The 22,801-nt window shown below is 43.5% G+C and overlaps 2 protein-coding genes across 3 annotated transcripts in view; both read left to right on the top strand.

Annotated features, from left to right (window-relative positions):
• The first annotated feature begins 721 nt into the window (after window positions 1–721).
• LOC122624247 (DM7 family protein GE17491-like) lies at window positions 722–4,129 on the top strand. Its single transcript, XM_043803732.1, has 2 exons — window positions 722–782; window positions 2,519–4,129. The coding sequence occupies exons 1-2, from the start codon at window positions 722–724 to the stop codon at window positions 4,054–4,056; spliced, it is 1,599 nt and encodes a 532-aa protein (XP_043659667.1). The 3' UTR covers window positions 4,057–4,129.
• A 5,503-nt stretch (window positions 4,130–9,632) lies between these two features.
• LOC122623212 (tyramine beta-hydroxylase) overlaps window positions 9,633–22,801 on the top strand; it is a 31,217-nt gene continuing 18,048 nt past the window's right edge. Inside the window, exons 1-2 of one of the 2 annotated variants that reach the window (XM_043802225.1) lie at window positions 9,633–9,828; window positions 13,443–13,812. In XM_043802225.1, the coding sequence (XP_043658160.1) occupies window positions 13,548–13,812 (265 nt within the window). In that variant the 5' untranslated portion in view covers window positions 9,633–9,828; window positions 13,443–13,547. Of the gene's footprint in view, window positions 9,829–13,413; window positions 13,813–22,801 lie in introns of both variants that reach the window. The other variant, XM_043802224.1, reaches the window with a different exon arrangement.

The following is a 22,801-nucleotide window of genomic DNA, read 5'->3' on the forward strand; positions in this document are numbered from 1 at the left end:
GTCGACGACGTTGACAAAAACGAAATGACAGAGGGCGCGCAGCGCAGCCGACACCTACAATTGTCAGCGTCGTCGTCTAAATGAATGAATTAAGTCAGACATGTGACATAACTGCAAACTGCAATGGCCAGGACCAGGACCAGGACCAGGACACGAACTCGAACTCGTGCCCACACCCCAGATCCATGCAGGGACCCAGATTTGGCGACGGTGTGAGTGGCAATAGTGGGCGCCACCATCGTCAACATGGCAACCACCGCCAGCAAAAGCCAGCCCTGCACATTTGCCACATTGTTTCGCCGCTGTCATTCCCGATGTCGCTGCACTGTGGCTCAAGTGCTATAATTAAGTGTTTTTTTTTATAATACCAAGTACATATATGTACATATATTAATTGTATTTTCCCGTTTTAATCAGGAAAATGTGGCATATATATTATTAACTAGGTAATTTGGTGGTAATTGCATGCACTGCTGGCTGCAGACCACTGTGCTTCTCTGCCGCTGTTGTGATTACGTACTGCACTTGGTGCACAATGGACAACGACGATGACAATGACGCCGGCCAAGTTATATGGCGCACACGTAGCGAAACTCCAGCAGACGCCCACGCTGCCACCTCCACCCCGTGTTGCCCCCAATCCACCCCCTGTTGCCCCCAATCCAACCCCTGCTGCACCCCCCCTTGAATTCAACGCGGCCAAACGACTTGGCGCAGGACAATGGCGGAATGCAAATGGCACACGGACGTGGACGTGGGATGGATGAGCACGGCGCGAAAATGTATATGCAGCCATGGCCAGCGGACTGCTGCAATCATCCGAGGAGCGCTGGACCCAGCGGCAGAGCCAAAGGATCCGACGGATCCGGGGCAGCACGTAGCCAACTCGGCCGGCAATTTGTGGCAGTGCAGACTCGCTTCTCTCGGCCGGCCGCCAATTAAGCAACAAAAGGGCCGCGAATTTTCCGGCTGATGGTAGGGGCAAGGGGCAAGGGGCGAGGGGAGGGGCTGGGGGCAGGGGCAGGGTCCATGGGTCGCCATTAAAACGGAGCGACGTTGCGAAATGTTTGTGACGAAACCAAAGTGAACGATACGTACTGCCAGCCGGACTCAATCCCGGCTGCAACTTTCTCCGCCGCACTTTTTTCCTCTCACTTGCTGCACATTTCGCAACAAAGTTCCCAACAACAAAGTAGCAACAGCAGTTCTACACAGCAAGAAAATTGTACTCCTCAAGCAAGAACTTGAATTAATTTATAGCATATTTAATAGTAGTTAAATTGTTCAACACGTTTACCCATTTAGCTTAAGATCTTAGCTTAAACATCTTTAATATAAATATATAATTATACATAACAATATAATTTGTTGATTTATTAAAGAAAGCATAAAGCTTTTGTTTCCACGCAGAAGCCGGAGAAACAGTTTGGCAAAGCCGCAAACTTTGTGCCTCCATTGCACTGTGGGCCACTTTTGAAAAGGCTTTTAAAAAGTCTTTAAAACGCAGCTGGTTTCGTTCGCACAAAGTTTTTGTGTAAGGTAATCAAGAGAATCTAATGATTAAAAATCGCTTAAAAACAAACGATGTGATACAAATGTATCGTTTACCAGCAAAAGGATATTTCACTATTATTTTATTATTTTCTGACATTATTTTCCTAGCACAGAAGTAAAAGATGGCTAAAATTTCATCTCGATAACGTTTAAACTGTGCGAATTATTCACTTTGGCCCACTTAAGTGGTCTTTTGCCCCATAGTGCACAGCTCCAACTCGTGGCTTTCAATTTGCTTTAAACATTTTTATTGTTTTGCGAAATGTGTAAGGACAACTGAAAGCGGCTATAGCGGACCAGGCCAGGACCAAAAGACCGAACCAACAAGTGGATGGCCGACCTGACCCCGCCGAACGTGGCTCGTTAGGTGGAGCAAGAAAGCAAGAAAGCAAAAAAAGCAGAGAAAGCAAATGCCATGTGGATGGTCTAATTTGCCAAATTGCCGTCTGAGGCGCCTTAACCGAACAACTTTACACAATTTTCACTTAATTAAGAAATATACCACTTCTCAGTTCGTAACAAATTAAGTAGATGGCCTAATACATTAGGCTCTTCGACCTCTTAAAGGTCACAGCAAATATTGATTGCTTTTATCCATGAGCTTGTATAACAAAAGAAAATGTATCTTATCCTTAGGCTTATGATTTGGAGCATTAGAAATCACTACTAACATTTTTTCTAAAGCTGATTATTTAATAAAAATATTCATTATCGGTAGAAATAATGAGCCTATGCTAACAAGTCATAAATTACCAATCAAGTAGCATTTACAGCTGAAAATGTTTAATTTTTACTGTTTTCCGGAAGAAAGGATCAAGTTACCTTATACTTTATGTGTCAAATTTGAAATTTCATGAAATCAGCAGGAAAGTAAAAGGCGTCGTTTTGTTTGACAAACTCAACTGTCACATAAGGATCTGTGAAAAATTGATTACTAGTCATTGAATAGAAACAAGTTCCTGAGCGGGTGCAAATATAGAAATTTGTTTAAATTCAACTAACAGTCGGCAATCGAAAATGCAGCAAATGGAGTCTGTGCATCGCGATGAGAACCAGGTGGTGGTCTTGAAGAAGACCACGTACTTGCCCTATCTGTTCAACCTGGTCATGCCGAAGATGGTCTACCAGAGCCCCAACCGCATTGTGGTGGCCCGGCTCTACCTCGATGTCCACAAGCACGACAAGCAGGCAGCCGACTACTTCGAGGGCTTCCAGACGCCCTGCTTCGAGGTGCCGGCTTCCCTGTTCCCGGGCGAGGCTCCGCTGGACAAGATCGTCTTTATGCCCAAGGTGATTTTGCCCATGGGCTTCGAAGCCGGAGGGGTTTTTGGCCCGGGTGTCCTTCCACGGCGTTCCTATCCCATCGGCCTGATGGCCTCGGATCCCAAGGATCACAAGGGTCAAACGCCGCCGCTGTTCGTCGGTCTGCGCAGCCTGCATGTCAAGCTGCCTTCGGAGGTCGAGAGTTACCTGGACAGCGTGGGCGAGTTCCCGGCCATCCAGGACGCAGTGGTCAATGGGATGCATCCCGGCAATCACTCTTCAAAAGGCGAAGAGTCAAAGGAACTAATGCTAAGCAATGATTGCCCCTTGTCGATGGTCTACAACATGCCGGCTCCACCGAGTCCACTGCAGCCCTATCCATATCTTTCCATCGTAACTCATCCGCATGTTCCAGCGGAGGCACTCGCCACCATGGGCGATGAGGAGTGCCCCAATTTCGAGCTGCTCAGCGATATCTTTCCCATCTGTGAGGGCGTCAATCCGCACAAGAGTTTCTTACCCCAGAGATTTGAATCCCTCTGCGTCTTCAAGCCGGGAAGTCATTGGGATCTGTGGTACATGGATTACATGCGTCGATTCCGTGCCTTCAAAGCCCCTCACTTCGCGGGCAAGTTCCCCCGCGTCGGGGTTCCCGTCCATATTACGAAAAAAATCCAACTGGAGGGCGAGAAGGAAGACTGCGAAGGTGCTCAGTCCTTGCCAGAGGAGGGATCGCTGAAGGTTGTCGAGCCTAAGAGGGCCCTCGTTCCCACTACCCAGGGCTTCTTGGTCATGGAAACGGAGCACCCGACGCCTCCGAGGGGTGCTTACTCCTTGGCGAGCTACCAGAGGGCCAGTGAGAAGGGATACGTTCTGAAGGCTACCAAGGATGAGGCCAAAGAAGCCACTGACACTCTTCCGAAAGTGGAATCGAAACCGGAGGTCGAGAAGAAATACCTCTCGTGCTTCAAAGTTGACAGCGACATTGATCTGATGGCCGAGGCCATGGCCGATATGGGCACCGCCGAGATGAGTCTGGTGGCCAAGGAGGAGGCACTGCCCGGAGTCGATAGTGCACGCGCCTTGGATCAGCTGCGCCAGGTGCTCGAGGATCGCAGCCAGATCCGCAGCCACACCGACCAGCTGATACAGGATCACATCTATCGCATGGATCGCAACCGCATGCTGGCCCTGCGCCAGCCAATTCGCACTTGTTCGCAGTGCGGCAAGCCCCACTAAAGGCATTTTTGAAACGTTTATATTGCAATTATATGTACATATAAATATATATGCGTTATGATGTCACCCCTAATTAAAAATGCGAAAAATTGAAAAATTTTGTAACTAGTATGTATATAATGTATGTAATTAGGAGCATAAGCCAGCCACAATTTTCCGGTGTGAAATAATTGGATTGTAAAAGTGATACCAGGCCAATGAATGAGTTGCCAAGTGTGACCAGGTTTCCCTGCGCTTATCGTCGTCGTTGTGCCTTAAAAGCAAGGATGAGACAAGGCAAACGCATTGCAATATATCGCCGGCTCCTTCTTGCGTTGCAAACTGCCAATCCAATTAGTTTGGACTGTGTAAACAAGGAGCTTGGGCTCCACTCGCATGTGGCCACCGGGCAATAAAAATGGAAGCAGCACAAACAACAAAATAAGCAACAAAAAATCAACAACAACAAAAGCCAAGGGAACAGAGCAATGCACAGTGCTGCCAGCTTTCCAACAGGAAAATGGCTATATCTAGAATACACACAAGTGGCTAAGTACGTTATAAGCACAATGCATACATATGTAAAGAAACTTTTAAAAACCAAAAAAAAACGTTAAAAACTTTCATTAGAAAATATTACATTGATCTACATATGTGACCACATTTCTTAATGAAAAGGATTATGTTTTTGGCGGGAAAATAGCCAAGTAGGCAGCACAAATCTGCGATCCGGGACACAGGCAGAGGACGCACACCGCTCACACACGCACACAGGTGCAGTGGAGAGAAAGAGAGCGAGGGAGGGTGGTAGGCAGGGTAACCAGTCCAGTGGACTTTGGACATAGACGACGCCGCCGGGCCTCAGGATGTGGGACTAGGAATAACATTTTTATATTTTCCCGTACTCTCAGTCCCTTAACTATTTATGAGGTCGAGTTGTTTGTGCAGTTTGATTATATTCCTGGCAGCCGGACAACGTTAACCTGTGATTGTTCATAATTCAGCATTTCGGCAGAAGAGGAAAGAGGGAGATGGCGAGAGAATTGGGCGATCGCATTGGCCGTTGGCGTGGGAGAGAGAGATCAGCTATAGTTGTGCGAATATTTATTGGGATAACTGTCGTTGCTCTCTCTCTTTCAATTAAAAATTGCTTACTGCAACTGCAGGGGCATAAAAAATAAACGAGAGATGCAAGCGGCGATAAATGAAATTGATTTTATTTGTATGAATTGAAATTGGTTTCAACACAGTCGGCCAGCATCTGAGATTCTGAATAAAATGCGAAAATTCCAATAACAACTGCCAGCTGGCTGAGTACAGTGCACTTTGCTAAAAGGGCCAAAATGGATGCGACTATCTTGAAATTTGAAACTGAAAGTCAGAATATTTACAGAATATTTGAACTTGTACCATCAGCAGGATAATAATACAATTATATTTCTATATGTGCATGTTTGTATGCACGTAGCAAATTTCCACTGTAATAATCGTGATGAAAACCGCAAGGGGGGTTTTGTGGTTGTTGCAGCTGCAAACGCATTTTATTGTGGCCATCGAGGAAGCGTTTGTTAACTGCCGTCCGATGAGATGACGACCACGATGGTGATAATGACGATGATGAGGACCAGGCGGCCATGGAGAATGGAGAATGGAGAATGGAGAAAGGAGCTTGTTGGCCAAGAACCCCTCCGAACCCCGCTGAACCCCCCCACGAACGTTGCCAGCTTTAATTAAAAAGTTACCTGGGCAAAAATGTTTTAGCTATTTGCCTGGCAGCGATGGCAACCTGACCCTCTCGCCTTCGAGTGAATCCAATGAATCCGGTGAATTCCATGAATCCTCTGAACCTCCGAGGCCCCCTTCGAACCGAGCTAACCGAACTGCCAGTCAACGGCTCTTTTGCTGCTACATCTGCTGCCACATCAGCTGCTGCTGCTGCCACTACTGCCAATGCTGCCACTGCTGCGGTGCAGGTGAAACTTTCTATTGGATTCTGGATGCCAGTTCCTGTGCCCCATGGCCCATGACCCATGGCCCATACCCATACCTATGCCCGTGCCACAGCGCCACTACTTACGAATTGATTCCCGGGAAGCCGGTATCGATATCCCGTGTAAACTTCGATTGACAGCCTGCAGCAAGAATCGGAATAGCAGCGGAAAGGTAACGAGCGTTCAATTGGATTGGTTTGGATTGGATTGGGGTCGGAATGGATTGGTTTCTCTTTCGTTCTCTGCAGAAAGCCAGTTTATGCATCTTTTAGTTGCAATATATTTTTTTACGCATTTTACATTTCGAAATTCGAATGTTGCATGCGCGCAAATGTATGCTACACTATTTTTACTGTGATCGCGGTTTCCAAAAGTGCTTAAAGTTAAGGAATATGAATATTATATTTAACTTAGTTTTAAGTAAATGAAATTATTTTTCTATTGGTTACAACTGTAGCCAAGTTATCAAAAATGATTTATCTGTTTTGAAAAAGTCGAGCTTAAGCTTTAAATTTCCTTGCCGCATGTCTCAGAAATCATTAAATTGTGTGGCATAAACGCCGTATCTGCGCTGGAATGTCACCCACCATATATTGTACAACAATTTGGCCGCTTACGAGATATTGCATTTGATGGAAATTCCCATGACTATGACTCTCGCGGGAAATGGGAGTGAAAGTGGGCGCCATTCGGGACGCCTGATGATTGAGGCCTCTGGGGTGCGATTTTCCCGGTTTCTCAAAAATATGAAAAACGCAGAAAGGTGCGGCGGAAAGGTCCTGAGAATGAAGCCGAGTCGAGCTACTCAAGGCGATGGTGAATTTTTTAATGATGTTACTTTCAGGAGTGCTCTCAAATCGCTTGAATACAAATTGTTCGCCGACTCCCCGATGTCCTCGCCAGTCTCAGATTATATACATATTATGTACATATGTACATACGTATGTATATATGGAGTATATGTATGTATATCTGGCATTTCTTGGGATGTATTCATGAATTCTTCATCTCTATCTGCTTGCTCTGCCAGTTGGCAAGTTGTGAAAGTGAAATGCGAGACACGCCACCCGAAAATCCTTGAGGCTGCTAGGTATGCGGGGACTTTTGATGGGTGGTGGTGGCCATTGTCAATGAACCCAAAAGTTATCCCAGCCATGCAAAATATACGCAAACTGCACAAGCTGTGCACACTCGCAAAAACTATATATCACATATAGTATATATGTATGTACATACTATATCCCAGAAATTGTTGTGTAGTTTTGGCACTTTGATGATATTTTTAACTGTTTCTGCTGAGAACTTTATTTGTAAACGTTTGCTAGCACTCATATAATGTGCAAAAATATTTGTGATTTTTGCTTTGTGATAATCACTATGATTTGCTAATGACAATATAAGACAAGTGCAGGAAATTCAACCATATTTATTTGCAGGATAAGTTCATTTTAGTTCGATTATTTGGTTTATTTATTTATTATTTATTTTATAGTGCACACACATGGACCAACCCAATTTGAGGTATCGAGGGAATGTCGGGGCCTGTCACTCACCCAATTTGCCCGTTTCCCCGCCAGGTGACACAACATTCTCCGGACGGAATGCAGCCGGTTCCGGGAAAGTGCCGCAGGTGCGGCGTGTTTGTTGCGTGAAGCCGCGGGATGTGATGCCAACCAGCCCGGATCCATCTCAATTACCTTGCGCTCACACCATTTCACCATGTGAGCACCTCACCGTCGCCATCGCCATCGCCACTGCCATCACCATTACCAAGAAGCAATCCCTGGCAAGAAGCAGTTCAAGTTTGAGCTGTTCGGCTTGAGGTCTCGCTTATGAAACTACTAACTTGGCCAGAACTTGGCATCGCATTTGGCCCGCATGTGCAGCCCTGTCTGGAAGTTCAGTTCAAGTTTGAGTGGTTCGCCTCTGAAGGGGACTTCGATTCGAGTTGCCAGTGTTCCTGCCAGAGGTTCGGGCTGAAAGTTGCAGCAATTACAAGATAGATGGAAAACATACTGCAAATTACGAGCATAACCAAGTGAGTGCAGTTCTGAGTGTAAGGATAATGCATGACTTAAAGTAATGCTATCTGGTTGAAATAACTTGTGACTCGCTGATGATTTTGTGGGTTGCAGAACTTCTTAACGAGAGGTTAACGCCAACAAGTATCTACTCAGTTATTATATTTAATCGAAAATAATTAAACATCTCACTGATTGTCATGAAGGCCCACGGAATGCCAGCATATCGAATGCAATAAAGGACTGGCAAAAAGCGACAGCAGCAAACACACACACACACACAGCTCCTGTATATCCTTCATATTTGCCATTAATCAGGCATATCCATTTACATGTGATGAACTTTATCCCTTAACCTGTTTACATGTATGCACATTACTTGCTGCTCATTTTATGCTGCACGGAGAACTGGCAAACAAACAGATGCGTTGCACAGCTGGAAAAAAACACAAGTACAGTGTGACTTTTGGATCACGAACTCAATTAATATGCCTATTAATATATTTTGCATTTTTACTAAATTCCCCAAAGTGCACAAAATGAGATTATTAGATTTATAAAGCACATAATTACAGCTTTTTGAGATGCACACATTTACAGAGTTCTACACTGTCATTAAAACCTGTGCACATGCTGCATTAATAATTGCGATTCGGACAATGGAAATGCCAGCGCTGCAATGCATTTTTCATATTTACATACCTTGTGAACCAGCGCGATGGCGCACACTTACGGGTTAAATAATATCAAGCAGATGCAAGTGCCATTACATCCTTGTAATTGCCAAAATAATGGGAATTATGCGTATGAGAAAGTCAACACGGACACACTTTGCCGTCCGCCGGACGGATAGTTAATTGAGCTGTTGGCTGTTGGCTGTTCGCTGGCTTACAATTCAAATTGTTGCCTTTTTGTTGTTGCTGTTGTTGTTGTTGTTGCTGGTGTCATTAATGCGAGTGTTGGCACTTTCGCACGTACCTCTCGCTCGCTCGCTCGCCGTCTGCTGTCTGCTGTCTCTGTTGCGCGCCAAAGTTTGCTGGTAAACACATTCATAAAGTAAATATGCAAACACTCGCGCACAGCTTAGGCTAAACGACTAGCAAGGCTTGACATTCCTGCATTCGTTGAATGTCCTCAGACCTACATAGGCCGTGACTTTTTTAGCATACCAATATTTTAGGTGCAGCTGTAATAATAATGATTGGTTTTATCAATAATGTGTAGGCGTACACTCTATTAACACTTTTATGTGATCAGCATATCTAATATATCGTCACTTTCACTTTGATTCACAATAGATTCAATTGGAATAGAATGCAACAGATCCACTATTATTGCGAACTCTGCTGTGCGTGCACACGCACACGTGTGCCAGTGATGCCCATGTCGATGGCGGCAGACATATGCTAAACGAGCCGAAACCCCCGTCCCCCGCTTTCTATCGCTCACCCACTAACTTCCGTTACCCTCTCGCAGGAGCCGAAGTCGGAGCCGAAGGGCAACCAGTGCTCGGGTTGGTGGGCCGCGTATAAAAGCCGCTGATGGCTGCGCTGTCTGCTGCATTCTGCGTTCGGCTGGCGTAGGACGCGGTCACCACTTGCTCTCGCTCTCTCCACCGTTACGCGATATCCCTGGCGAAAGCGTAGAAGCGCGCCAAAAAAAAGCGCGCGCAAAAACAAAAAGCCAAGCTAACGGGACAAAAGTCGCGCGCGACTCGTAAGCTTGTTTACTTTGCCATTATAAATCCGGCGGGCGCTTTGTTTGTGTTTGTGTTGATGTTGGTAATTCCCTGTGTTCCCCTTTCTTTTTTTTTTTTTTTTTTGTATTCAAGCGCTCCAGTGCGCTTTACGTTATTTTCCCCATTTTTTTTAGGTGTTTTTTTTTGTGTCGTTGTTCAAACAGTGGCCAAGAAATAACAGGAACAAAAGCTAGTAAAACAAACGGGAATTTGCAAAACGGAAGAGCAAAGGAAAAGTGTTGCATTTCCGTCGCTTCGTCAAGTTGGTTTGCTGTTGCTGCCGTGCCCGTTACCGTTAGTCTCTCCATTACCGTTAGCATCTTGGCCGCGGCGAAATGGTAGCAGGTGTTATCTAGAAAAAAATGAGTACAGGCCAAACTACCTAAGTGAAACTTGCGTTTGAAAGAAGACTTGAAAATTGTAAAAGTATTTTCAAAAGGGATACCAATTACAAATGTATTTTGAAATTATAATACCATCATTTAGTTATAATGAACATTTATAATAATTAGTCAGAAGTGTTATTTTAAGTTACAATAGCTTGGAAATTACTGCCTGTCGATTGCCATTATTCATAGCATTTTTAAATGTTCAACATACGGAACTCCAACTGTAGCATAACTCCAACCAAATCACAAAAAACAGATCCGACAGAAAAAAAAAGGGGGGGACAGGACATGAGATATTGGGCAAGAACCACAAGCAAAATTGCCAGAGGGTAAAAATCCCCAAAATGGCATCATAAAATCATTTAATTGATGATTTAGTGCAGTTCGTGATATCAATATAAAATTCACCATTATCAGCCATGTTAGCACCGCACGCAGCCAGCTCCAAAAAAAAAAAGAAAAAAAAATGGGAATGTTTTCCATTCTGTTTTCCTTTTCACAAGCATATTTCAAACAACCGGACGGGGGAAAGCACCTGCGTTAAACATTTATGTTTTTAGCACTTTCTGCTGTCAATTTGGCACTCCTCCACTTAACAATGCAAAGTGGGGAAGCTCGTAAAATGTCGAAAACTCCAGCGGAGCAACTGAAAATTAAAAGCACGTCTGGCACTCTCCGTACGGTGACACATTTCTTTAAAATATTTTCCAAAGGCCAGTAAGCTTACTCATAAAATGGCTTAAGTACCCTCGGTAGAGTTAGAAAGTTATTTTAACGAAAAGGGCAGCCAGTTATGTGCTTTTCACTAAACGAAGTGCAGCAACAAATAATCTGATCAAAAGTATGATCGCTATAAGCTTTATAGTTTATAAATCGTTCAGAACGGTTGAGCTCTTCCATTTGATAAGCCAATCAAAATGGAAATTGCATTTTTTTACGCGTAGAAACGCAATGAATATATATATAGAACTTTCGAAGTTTTGCTTAAAAAAAAATTAAAAAAATAGAATTGAGAATAGAATAGAATAGAAGGCATTTAAGTACTTTGCCAAAGTATTTCGTATGGCGTGTGGCGTGTGGCGTGTGGCGCGGTGCAGAGAAAAAGCTGGCTAAAACTTTTGGCACAAAGCGTTTGAAATTTCATTTTAATTCGTTTTCAATTTGGTCTAGCCAACCGCAGGGCAGACTTAATGCCACGAGGATTGCTTAACTCATGCCCGAGTTGACAGCAAATACGCAGATCCCCCGCAAGGCGATTAAATTTGGCACGGTTTAGGTCTAGGTCTTGGATTCTCCACTTGGATCCTGGTCTTTGGTTTGGGTTTGGGGTTACGGCTTTGGTTACACAGCTCCATGGGTATTCAGTGGCCAAAGTTCATTCACAGCAGCTAATTTAGCGGATTGCTCAGCCACAAAACGCTTGACAATGCAAATGCGATACGCTGCTAATAGTATTTCGCAATGAAACTCAATTTTCTCTATTTAAGATCAACCTCAATAAGGCAATATTGTTTATTATTTGCTCATATTTGTTTACCACTTTTGCGAAACTATTTTCTAGCTAGAAGTAATTACTCCTGCTTTTGCGACACATCAATTTGTGTGTAGCATGGATTTCAATTAAAATCCAGCCAATTAAATTGTCTCTGGCAACTTTGGTCCGTTCGCCTTGTTGTCTGAAATATGCAGCAAACAATTTCATTTCGTAGAAAATATTTAACTTATTCTCGCATTAATCGTTAAAGTGTTGAATTTATGTACGCTTCACGCCAGCCACACACTTTGCAGTCGGTGTAATTCATGTTATTATCTCTTTCGGTATGGAAGCACATAACATGATTTGCCCTGTAATCCAGGTGCTGATATCCTTTTACTTCTTTAAAGACTCCTTTGAAGCAGAACACCTCGTATTTGCACAGATCCGGTGTTTATCGACATACATATGTACGTTTAATTGGAAATTTCAGGAACCTGGCTGCATGATGGCACCCAAGGCGTTGGAAATTCTTTGTGAAATTTAATCTTAAGCAAATTGCAATCTGCTGAAATTGAATATGTTGTACGGGGGATTCTCGGCAAATTGGGTTTCCAAAAACGAATGATTCGTGGAGGTTTTTGTGCGCCATTTCGTGACTCATGAGCCAAAGTGCAAGGTGCACTGCGTACAGGTTTCATTGTTCATAAAATACTCGTTTTCAAAGCCGTTTTCCCACATTTATGATTCGAAATTACCTTAAAAGTTCGGGACATACTTGAAACGAATTCCCAGTGAGAGAGAGAGAAACTTGTAGATTTCGATATGCAACTTCCCTAAACGATAAAGTTACACTTTGGCACTTTTACTTTCCCACCAAGAAGTTGGATGACTTGCGAAAGTAAACCGCAAACTGATTAATGCCATTTATGCCCAACGAATCTGGCTTTATGTACCAAGATTGTCAAGGCTGTCAAGGGGGCGTGGCTGCCAAAAGGGGGCAGAGAAAGCGGCAAAAGCGGGTAAAACGGCAAAAGTGGGTGGCTGAAAGTGAGTTACACGTCGCCGTTGTGATGCTGGCACGTTGAAAACTTTTTCGGAATAAGTTGAAGGATGTGGCAAGTCGTAAAATGAGGCGGTGCTGCAAAGTACGCCGCCACGTGAATTCACGAAATTTTTAATGCACGCAGCACCGTGAAAATCGCCCAGCGGCCATTAGAACATCACCATTATTACCGCACATAATTTAGCCATCAAAACGCCACCCATTCCAGCCAAGTTTCCTCAACCCCACAACAAACCATCGCCATCGCGTCGATGTCGCCAGATAAATTTGTCATGTAAATACGAGTACAATACAATGAACGTGTAAACATTTATTATGTGCTTACAATGTTGTCGTTGTTGTCCATGCTCAAATCTGTCAATTGTCTGATTTAAATTGTACACGGATTTGTTTTATTATACCCCCTGTTTGAAAATCAACGCGGGTATGATGGCCAGCAGTTGAGTAGGCAACTTCAGACTTTCCAATTTGATATCAAACCAAATAAAGTTTATTTACACAAAGTTCTGCTCATAGTTATCAAAAGAAATGAGCATAACTTTGGCATAAGTTAAAATTGAATAATGGCAATACCCAGAAAGGTTAGATTTAAGGGGTATCAGATGGTCTAGTGCTTGTTGTGGTTTCGATTCGTTTGGAGTGTGCTTTTATGTAAACACATCATCACTATCAATGATTTTGCAATATCAACATTTGCAGCAGCAGCACCCATTGCGAATTCATTTCAGTGATAGGCTACTAGTTATTAGCGATAAGCGATAAACGATACACGATAAACGATATCCGAGAACAATAATCCACAGACGATCTGCAGGCCGTGCAATCTGCTTAAAATGCTAAAAATGCCGCTGCAGCTGCAACTGCAGCTGAGCAGTCAGGATGGCATTAGGCCAACCCGATCCCGACGTCTCCACCACCACCACCACCAACTGGCTTATCAGCATCAGGACCAAGAGCAGCAGGAGCAGCAGAAGCAGCAGCAGCAGAAACAAAAGCAAAATGGAGTGCACCAAGGACGTTCGCCGACATTCATGCCAGTGATGCTGCTCCTGCTGATGGCCACACTCCTCACGCGCCCACTGAGCGCCTTCTCCAACCGTAAGTAGTTCCAAAGATACACACATGATACATACATGTATACTGTCCAATAATTCATTATCTAAAGTGGTTTTCATATCACAACATGGCTAGAAGTGTTCTCAGCAGAGCTAACTAGCTAAACCAGCGATGCATTTCACTACTCTGCTGACTTTCTGAAACTCAAAATCGTTTTTTATACAGCGAGGTATGTAAGTCTTAGTTTGGTCGCAAATACAGCTTATTGGTAGCGGAAAATAAGGACAAGAACTTCCTTCCGCGATCCTTGGCTCGGCATCAATCGGAACTCTCACGCAGTCATCTCCAGCAGGCAAGTGCATAGGCGGTACGGCGTTTTGGGCAGGCAGTTCAGTTGCCTGTTTGCCTGCTTGTTTATAAAGCTGTCCGTTCGTCCCTCCGTCTCTCTGTCCGTCCGTTTGTCCGTCCGTCCGTCCGGATGGATGGCTGTCCGTCCGGCTGTCTGTCTGCATGAGTGTCAGTCCGTGTGTACGGGTAATGTGTGTGCGTATGCGTATGCGTATGTGTGTGTGTGTGTGGTAGTGAGCTGTGGATGTGGATGTGAAAGCATGCGTGGGGCATTAAGTTATCAAGTGGAGCATTGGCAATGGCAATGGCATCGCCGAAGAAGATGGCGGATTTGCGGCCAGCCCTCTCGACTGTGACATGTTTGTTTGTTTTCCCAGCTACAAGCATTAAAATTCGCACCCACCCGCACACCCACACAACAGCACACCCGCACACCCGCAGAATCGGAAGAAACGCAGAGTGGGGTAAAATTGAGATGTAGCAGGACGAAGGAGCAAGGACTAAGGACGTTGGTATGCCAGACGGAGTCTGGGCCCGAGCAGGAGGTGGCTTCCTCGCCTCGTAAAGTTCATGGCTTGGTGGCTTGTTCCGAGCACCAAGTACGACTACGACTACGACTATGACTACGACGACTACTCAGACGACTACGACTACGACGACGCCTTGGCTGGCAGGACAGAAGGCGTGCATTAAAAATCAATAGAAGTTACAAATGTATCCTTCCATTGCGAAAAAGGGGCAAAACATTTGTGGCGCCATTTGTGCGCTGACAGCCTGACTGACTGACTGGCTGACTGGCCAAATGGCTGACTGGCTAAATGGCTGACTGGTTCGCTTCGATGCTCCACTGGCCACGACGTCAGTGGATACTGTGGGGGTCAAAGGTGTTCCGGGGGTCGGAATGTGGAGCGTGCAGGTGTGCAAACGTCATCGGGCGACTGATTTTCCAGATCCCCAGCCACAACAGTCAATGCAGTGGGATACAATTTATCCGCTTCAAATGGAAGCGGTAAAACAGAAAAAAGATACGTTTTGCGGGAATAAGACATTTTTATGCCAGTCATAAAACCGAAGTACACTTGCTAAATATCATAGATAAAAAATGGCACTTTTTTCGCATAAAATAATCAGTTTTTGGTCAAAAGCGAAAGAGTAGTGGACCAAAGGTAGTCGGGCTAAAATTTCCAATCGGGCTTTATTCACAGCTGGAAATGTAAGGTTTTGAGCATTTTTCAGAATTGCTTGTAATCGACAGGAAAGTGTTTAAGTTTAAGCCAAGCTAAATGCACAAAACTGCTATTTGCATGAGCTCAGGACTTGAGTTTGTAGTTGATTGTAGTTTGTAGTTCTAAGTCGCATTTGATATCATATTGTTTTGACATCTAATTGAACCCCAATCAAAATGGAATGCTCTGCACATATACACACCTTCAATCAAGAGCATTTCCATGAGTTTAGGCAAATCCATTTACTCGATACTCTTCAAGAGCTGCTAAGTAAACCCATCGAGTGCCCAAACATCCAAACATCCGAACATCGAAGGCAACAAGTCCAAACTGATGCTCAAGTTACGCCAGCTATTTGATGACAGTTCATTCGTCCGATGGCAGCAACAAAGAGCATTCATGAATCATAAACGGGACAAACATTCTTAATGGTCCTCCTGCCTGATGCTCCACTCGATGCACTGGGAAAAAATAAGTGCTGAACATAAAACGAACATTTCGTTGGGCAAATGAATGCATTGACAAGCCCATAAGTCGTTTGCTTTTGATAGTTACTTCTTTAAAATAACCATGCTGCGACTTACTTGTTTCTCGCAGTGTAAGTGACAGTGTGTATGCGAATGAAACTTTATATGTTCCTTGCGTATTGGCCATTGAGCGTCCATAAAACAAAATTTGAATGCGAAGCGTAAACATCGAAATAAGCAAAATAATTTGCTATTTTTTATGTCCGTCCTTCTGCCCCATTTTTTCCCCAGTTTTCTCCATTTCTCTCTCAATTTTTCCCCATTTGCTGCTCAAATTACGTATCCCACGTATCCTTGCTGCTCGTCCGCAGGACATCCCAAAGCCGACATAAGTGTCTGATTAGTGCAGGATGGCATGGGGCTGCTCCACTTATTTACCTTCGACGCTTGGCCCACATAAATCCATACGGAACTCACAAAAAAACAAGAAAAAAAACGAAAAACGAAAAAAAAGAAATGTAAAAGAAACTCGAGTGAAATCACTTTGCCTGTCGTGTTTTTCTTCTATTTTTTTGTTTTTTTTTGTTGTGTGTCTGCCGATTGGCCGGCTTACGAGAGCTTTGGATCAACGGGGCGCCAGGACACGGAGTTGGCCGCAAAAGCCTTGGCCATTTTCTAAGCGCCAGACACACGCACCTACTCACCTACTCCAGCGACTCACCAACTGTATGGTCCTCCAGCGCCTCCTCCAGCTCCAGCTCCTCCTCCAGCTTCCTGCTCAATGGCCTGGGCCATGTTGTGCCAAACAATTCAATTTATATAATCCGGCGGACAGTGGGTGCCCAGTGCCCGGTGCTCCTCCTCCGATTCCTCCATTCCAGGTTAATGTGTCACCAGCAGACATCCACGGAGGATGCGAATGTCACGTTAAACGCATCACGTAACCGGATGCGTGTTACATATTGCCTTGCTCCCCCTCTCTCTCTCTCTCTCTCTCTCTCTCTCTCTTTCTCCCTCCTATTATATATACTATAGCTACTATATCTGCTGTATTGTTTGTATTTTTTGTATGTTTTTTTATGTTTTTTTGCCAGATTCCGATCCTCTGGGCTTTCAAAGTTGCATTTGACTTGTGTAACCCCATTTATGCAAACGCACATTTGATTGCATTTCGCTCGCAACAAAGTTTATATGAAAACGAAGGCAGCTTAAGTTCGACAACTAAAGCTTTAATTGCTGTCACTAGAGATGCTGTCAATTTGATGGAACAAAAAAATATATATATTCTTAATTGCAAAATCAATTTAGTTTGCCAATGTGCAGTTTAACTGCGCGCATAATCAAGTTATTTTGATTCTATTAGTTAGCTTAAATGTTCGATTTAAATTGTAAAATCTAGAAAATTGAAACAAATACCACACAATAGTTATCAGAAATCATAACGGTTATTAGTTTTTTTATTAAATGTATATGAAATTAAATGAAGTAAATTGGCAAATATGTCTGTAAAAGCACATTTTGTAAATTGCAAGCCAATCGATAAACATGAGAGCACAATTAAATGCTTTTACCGTTAAATCCATCACTACCACCCCCTCTCCCCTACCCCCCGCACCCTTTACCCCTCGGCTGGTTTTTTATGGCTGTCGTCTTAATTGGGTTTGCAGGTCTCACCTTTTTGTGGCACCTGTCCTGGCCAACTGCTTCTGAATCCAGCTGGTGTTTATTTAATTCGCGTAGATTTTTATTAATTTTAATTGAAAGCTTTACGAGCATTTCGCTGTGCGCTTTGAGGCTTTGGTCCTCTGTGCACCCTTCCCCTCCTCCTCCCTCTTCGTCACTTTATTTCCCCCCCTCTCTTTCGCATGCGGCGCCTTTGTTTGAGATTAACTTTGTTTTTGTTTTTATTTCTCTGGCTGCATTGTTTTTGTTTTATGTGCTCAGCTGCAGTTCTTGCTCGCCCCCCGCTCCCCCGCTCTCACTCACTCTCCTCTCTCACTCTTCTCCCTTTCTTTCTTTAAGTTTTTGTCCCTTTCTTACGCGTCCGCTGCTCGACTTTCAACTATGTCTCGCTCCCTCTCTCTCTCGTTCTGTTCCTTGGCGCTCTTGCTTTTTATGCTCTGTTTTTGGTGTTGATTAAGTTGTTGTTATTGTTTGGAGACTTTTGTTGTGTGCAAAGTGCTCGCGCTTATGTTGTTGTTGTTGTTGTTGTTGCTGTTGTTGTTCCTCTTCTTTTTCTTATTGTTGTTTTTAGACTGCTTGGCACTAAGCTAACTGGACTTGACTGCAAAATTAAGAGACTGGAAGGAGAGCGTCTGAGATTTCTCTTTTACAGAGCTGGAAAATAAGAATTCTACATAAAGCGCATTTTTGAACATAAAATGCCAAATGCTAAGTGCAAAAATGCTTATAAATCAGGAAAAGAAATAAAATAGTATTTCTAATAGTATTTTTAATTGCAAATATTTAACAATGTTGTGTTTGAAACCAATATATACAGCAGATACAAATTTATTTATTAGTTGTTTAACAGCAATGTTGCTCATTATCTCACATTTAGCCGAAATAAATAGTGTTTGCCCATAATTTACACTAAACAAACTATTGAATTCCAAAGTAGAAAAAACACGGTGATATCGCAATTTTGTTCGTTTTCGCCAGTGAAAATTCGGTGCCAGCTAAAGTTGTCATTAATCAAGAGCAAAAATGGCCCCTGAAAAGTATGCTATGGAAATTTAATTAGCCAGACTGCATGAGAATTATGCATCGATTTTTGGAACTTTCGCCGCCATTCACACAAGGATTAAGAAGCTGTCATTGGTGTGTGTGTGCTTATTTATTTAAATTAGAAAATATATGGATATTCGCACAAGGATCAATGAACCGCAGCTGTCGTTGATTTATACGTATTTCAATATTTCAATTTCCATTGATTTAAGATCTGCAACACACATTTTGCAGATAATGTGGGCCCTATTATTTATGCTAAAATATTTCATTTATCATTGCAGCAGATTGTGAGTATTACAAAACCGTTTATCTAATCTGGCCCAAATACAATGTCAAATGATTTGGCCAAAAGCGTAGCGACCACCCCCCACATTCCCCCCACCTTTGCTGCCACATTTTGAAGGTGGCCTAAAGCGGTGTTAAAAGTTATTACCCTTCTTATCGCTGGCATCGTTTTTCCTTACCTTTTCCCCCACCCACCAATCCCCTTGACAGCTGGAAGTTGCCTTCATATCTGGATTCATCCGGATCGGGGGTCCTTTCTGGCGTTTTGGCCAACTTCGGTGCGACTGCAATCAGTTGACAATCGGGCAAATCATCCGCTAACTAAGAGCAGCCCAAACGACTAATGACATAGCCCCTTATGTACATCGCAAATATACATATATGTATATAAAAGTATATATATCCATATGGACCCAATAATGGGGGACATGTATTGGGATCTGGTGTCGGAGTGAAAACTTGACTGAATAAATAATAAGCTGGAACCAAAGCGGGCCAAAAACTTTGGCCAACATTTATTGGAGTGACTTGGAGTTTGCTGGGCAAACTTTCGGCTTCTCGTGTCGCCGTTCGCCGTTGGCCTTTTGGGTGGCGGCCCTAATATGTCCGGGGTGAACGTAAGGAGTTCTACTTATATAGTATATCCTATATATAAAAAAAAAATATATATATATATAGGATATGGTACGTGGATGGCACAGGTCAGGGGGTCAGGAGAGGCCAATGATGGCCATTCTGCGACGTTTGCCAATTTCAGTTCGATTTATTTAGTGGAAACCAATAAATAACCAATGATGTATGTCCTGCACACACACACACACACACACACTTGCACAACTCTGTCCCCCGAGTGCAGTGTGCACAGTGGTGCAAAATGGTGCCACCAAACAAACAAAAGCACCGAAAGTTTCGAGTGCATTTAATACGAAAGTGAAAGTTTAAAGTCTGAGTACCAGCTAACTCGTTTTATTTGTTTATGAAATGAATAGGCATTACTGTCGCCCTGAAGCACTGTTAATCAATTGCAAATTAATCGACATGATTAATAAGCAGTCCGATTTGGGGATGATTGATCCACTGTGCCGCGGGGATTGCCAGCAGCGCTCGGTGACATAAAACGGGTATTCCCCCGATCGCTGGTTGTCTGCCCATGTTCCATGTTCCTCACATCCTCACAAGCTCACATCTTGCCGGCGTTCTGTCATTCCTTGGCGAACACAATTTAACACTTTGTCGCCGCTCGGGGGTAGCGACTAGGATAACTAGGATGGTGTCCTGCAGCTGGAGGAGCATTTCAATTGCGAAACCAATCCGCATTCGCACTCGCGTTCGCATGCGGAATCCAAAAACAAATATGGCGTCATTCAACGCATTTCCGTTTACATTACACGCTCATTTCCGCTTCGTGTGGCTTTATTAAGCGTCGCTAGTTTTTCTGTTGCATTTTCCGTTCTCACTTTTCCGCTCTCACTTCCCATTTGCCCGCAGCGGGGATTTTCCGTGCAACACGTGTGTGTGTGTGCTTGGTGTGTTTAGTGTGTACGGTGTGTGCTTGAGTGTGTGTTTGCCACTTGAAGTGCGCCCAAGCAAGCCAAAGCCGTTGAGGGAAATTTTTCTTTGAATTTGCTCCAGTTAGCGAAGGAATCGAAATGTTTTGTTGGCCCCCGGATCCTCCTACCTCCCCCTGCAGCCCACTTCTCACAAAAAATTCAAACTAAGTACGGCTGTGTGCATGCGAAACGTACAGCTGCGCTCAAAATAATATGATTTCATATTTCATTTTACACTGAATAAATATAAAAGAATTTTGAAAGCTGTACAAATTGAAAAGGCAATGGCAGTAATTAAGAACTCTAGTACCTATCAACTTATTCCAAAGTGGTGCTACTATTTTAACCCCAGCTGTAGAGACTTATGCCAGCGATTTAAATTGGGCAAATCATTTGATGCAACTTAATCCATATGTGTGCGTAGCCAAGGATGTGGATGGTATGCTTAAGAGACCACGATTGGCTGACTTCGATGGTGGTGGTAAGAGCTTTAATGCGATTTAAGATGACCAAAGGGATGCTGAAGTGGAGTGGCATGTAGCATGTGGCATGTGGCGTGTGGTAGGTAGGTGGTAACACCACCGCGAGACCTTCACGGATGCAATCCGGCAGATACTTACTACGCTCCAGGGCCAAAATCCCACTTGATCTTATTGGTATACAAACACTAAAAAGAAGGCGAGCTGCTCAAAAAAAAAGGACGATATGTGGGAGATAAAAAGTATATGTTTCAATGTTATTTCAAGGAACTCTTTCAGGATGCACAGCGTCCACAGATTTGATCCGTTTTGCGGCCATTTGAACGGGCTTATCATTGACTTGGAAAATTGTTTTCCTCAGTTGCAAAATGAAAAGGACGAGGAATTTAGATGAAAGCAAATTTACACCAATTTGGGTGCAGCATAAAGAAATTTCTGGGAAAATGTAATTTCAAAGTCAAGTCAACAGTGTGAGTGATAAAGCTTGAAAACATTTCGCAGCCATTCTCGGGGAACACAAAGCATTAATTAATAACAATAACTTGACAGCCCTAGCGTGTGAATAAATAATGGCATTGCACAGCTCACAATGCAGTTTATCAAATATTTACACACGAATTATTGATTTTGCTAACATTTTAAAAGTTCGCCTTGCAACTGGAATGGTGGCTTACTTTATTTTATATTTCAGTGTCTTTTCATTTGCATGCTTTTCTTGTGCAAAAGATGCACTTACTTCTTAATGAGCATTATGGATTGCTTCGCGGTTGTGAGAAAATCAGATTTTATTTTCCCACCGAAATGGTCACTTGATTGAATTTCGATTTAAATGGCAAGTGAAAGGGAACTGCGATACCTTTGACCTGAATACCAACTGTTTGCCAGGTAACGCGGAGCGGTTAATGCACAGTGCCATTATTTACTCGCAGTTTGCTGGGCTCTTTCTTCGTTAGTGGCTCATTCAGGGCTTCGTTTCATAAGCAACATTTCGCTTCTTTTTGCTCAACTGCTGCATAAATATTTAGATTCTATTCAAATTGCTTTCCACTTTCGGAATTTCGCTGTCCTTCGTCCTCGCTCCACGCTCCACGCTCCTCGGTCGTCTCTTGGTCCTTTGGTCCTTTAGTCCTTTTCCTTTGCCCGTTTTGTTTGTTTATTTGCTTTGTTATTTCGCTTCGGCTTCCACTTCTGCTTGAGCTTTATGCGGACGATTGGCAACAAAAGCTGCCAATTTGTATTTCAATTAAATTTGAATGTATTTGTGGGCACTTGGCTGCTGCTTTTCCCCCCGCTTTTCCCCCCGCTTTTCCCGACTTCCGCTCCCTCTCTGCTTCTTAGCCGCTTCGCGAAGACGTTTCTTCATCTGCTCCTTGCATAAAAGATGTGCGCTAAATGTTCGGGTATATGCTTTTTGTGCACTCAAAAATTTAAGTTGCGAAATATGGGCCAGCACTGCGTATACGTAATATTGTTGCTTTGACTAAGAGACCACAGTGCGTATGAGTAATTTTCTTAAATACCATTTCACAGGCACCATAAAAGTTATAGAAACTAGCTATTGTATACTGCTAATTACTAACTATAATTCCGATAAGCAATATTCCTCATTTTCCAAGGCATTTCATGTTTTTTTCTCGTTGCCCTTATAAATAGGCAATGTTTTTTTTCAAGTCAAGTTCTACCTAAAATGTATAGCAAACCAATGGGTATCCTGCAATTGAAAGCTCTCAGCCTTGTTTACACTTTATGCCGAGAACTTAAATCCATCAGCGAAGCGTAGGCGTGGCCAAAAAGGGGGCGGCTGGATTTGCCCACTGAAAGGGGTGCGCAGGGGGAGAAGGGGGGGAGGAGGAGGGCGACGGACTGTGGAATTGCCGCCGCCAGCCAAGTGTCAAAATGGCGCTTCCAAGTAATTTACTTATGTCTAAACAACTTTTATTGTTGTT

The sequence above is a fragment of the Drosophila teissieri genome, chromosome X (genome assembly GCF_016746235.2).
Source record: "Drosophila teissieri strain GT53w chromosome X, Prin_Dtei_1.1, whole genome shotgun sequence".
NCBI lineage: Eukaryota > Metazoa > Arthropoda > Insecta > Diptera > Drosophilidae > Drosophila > Drosophila teissieri.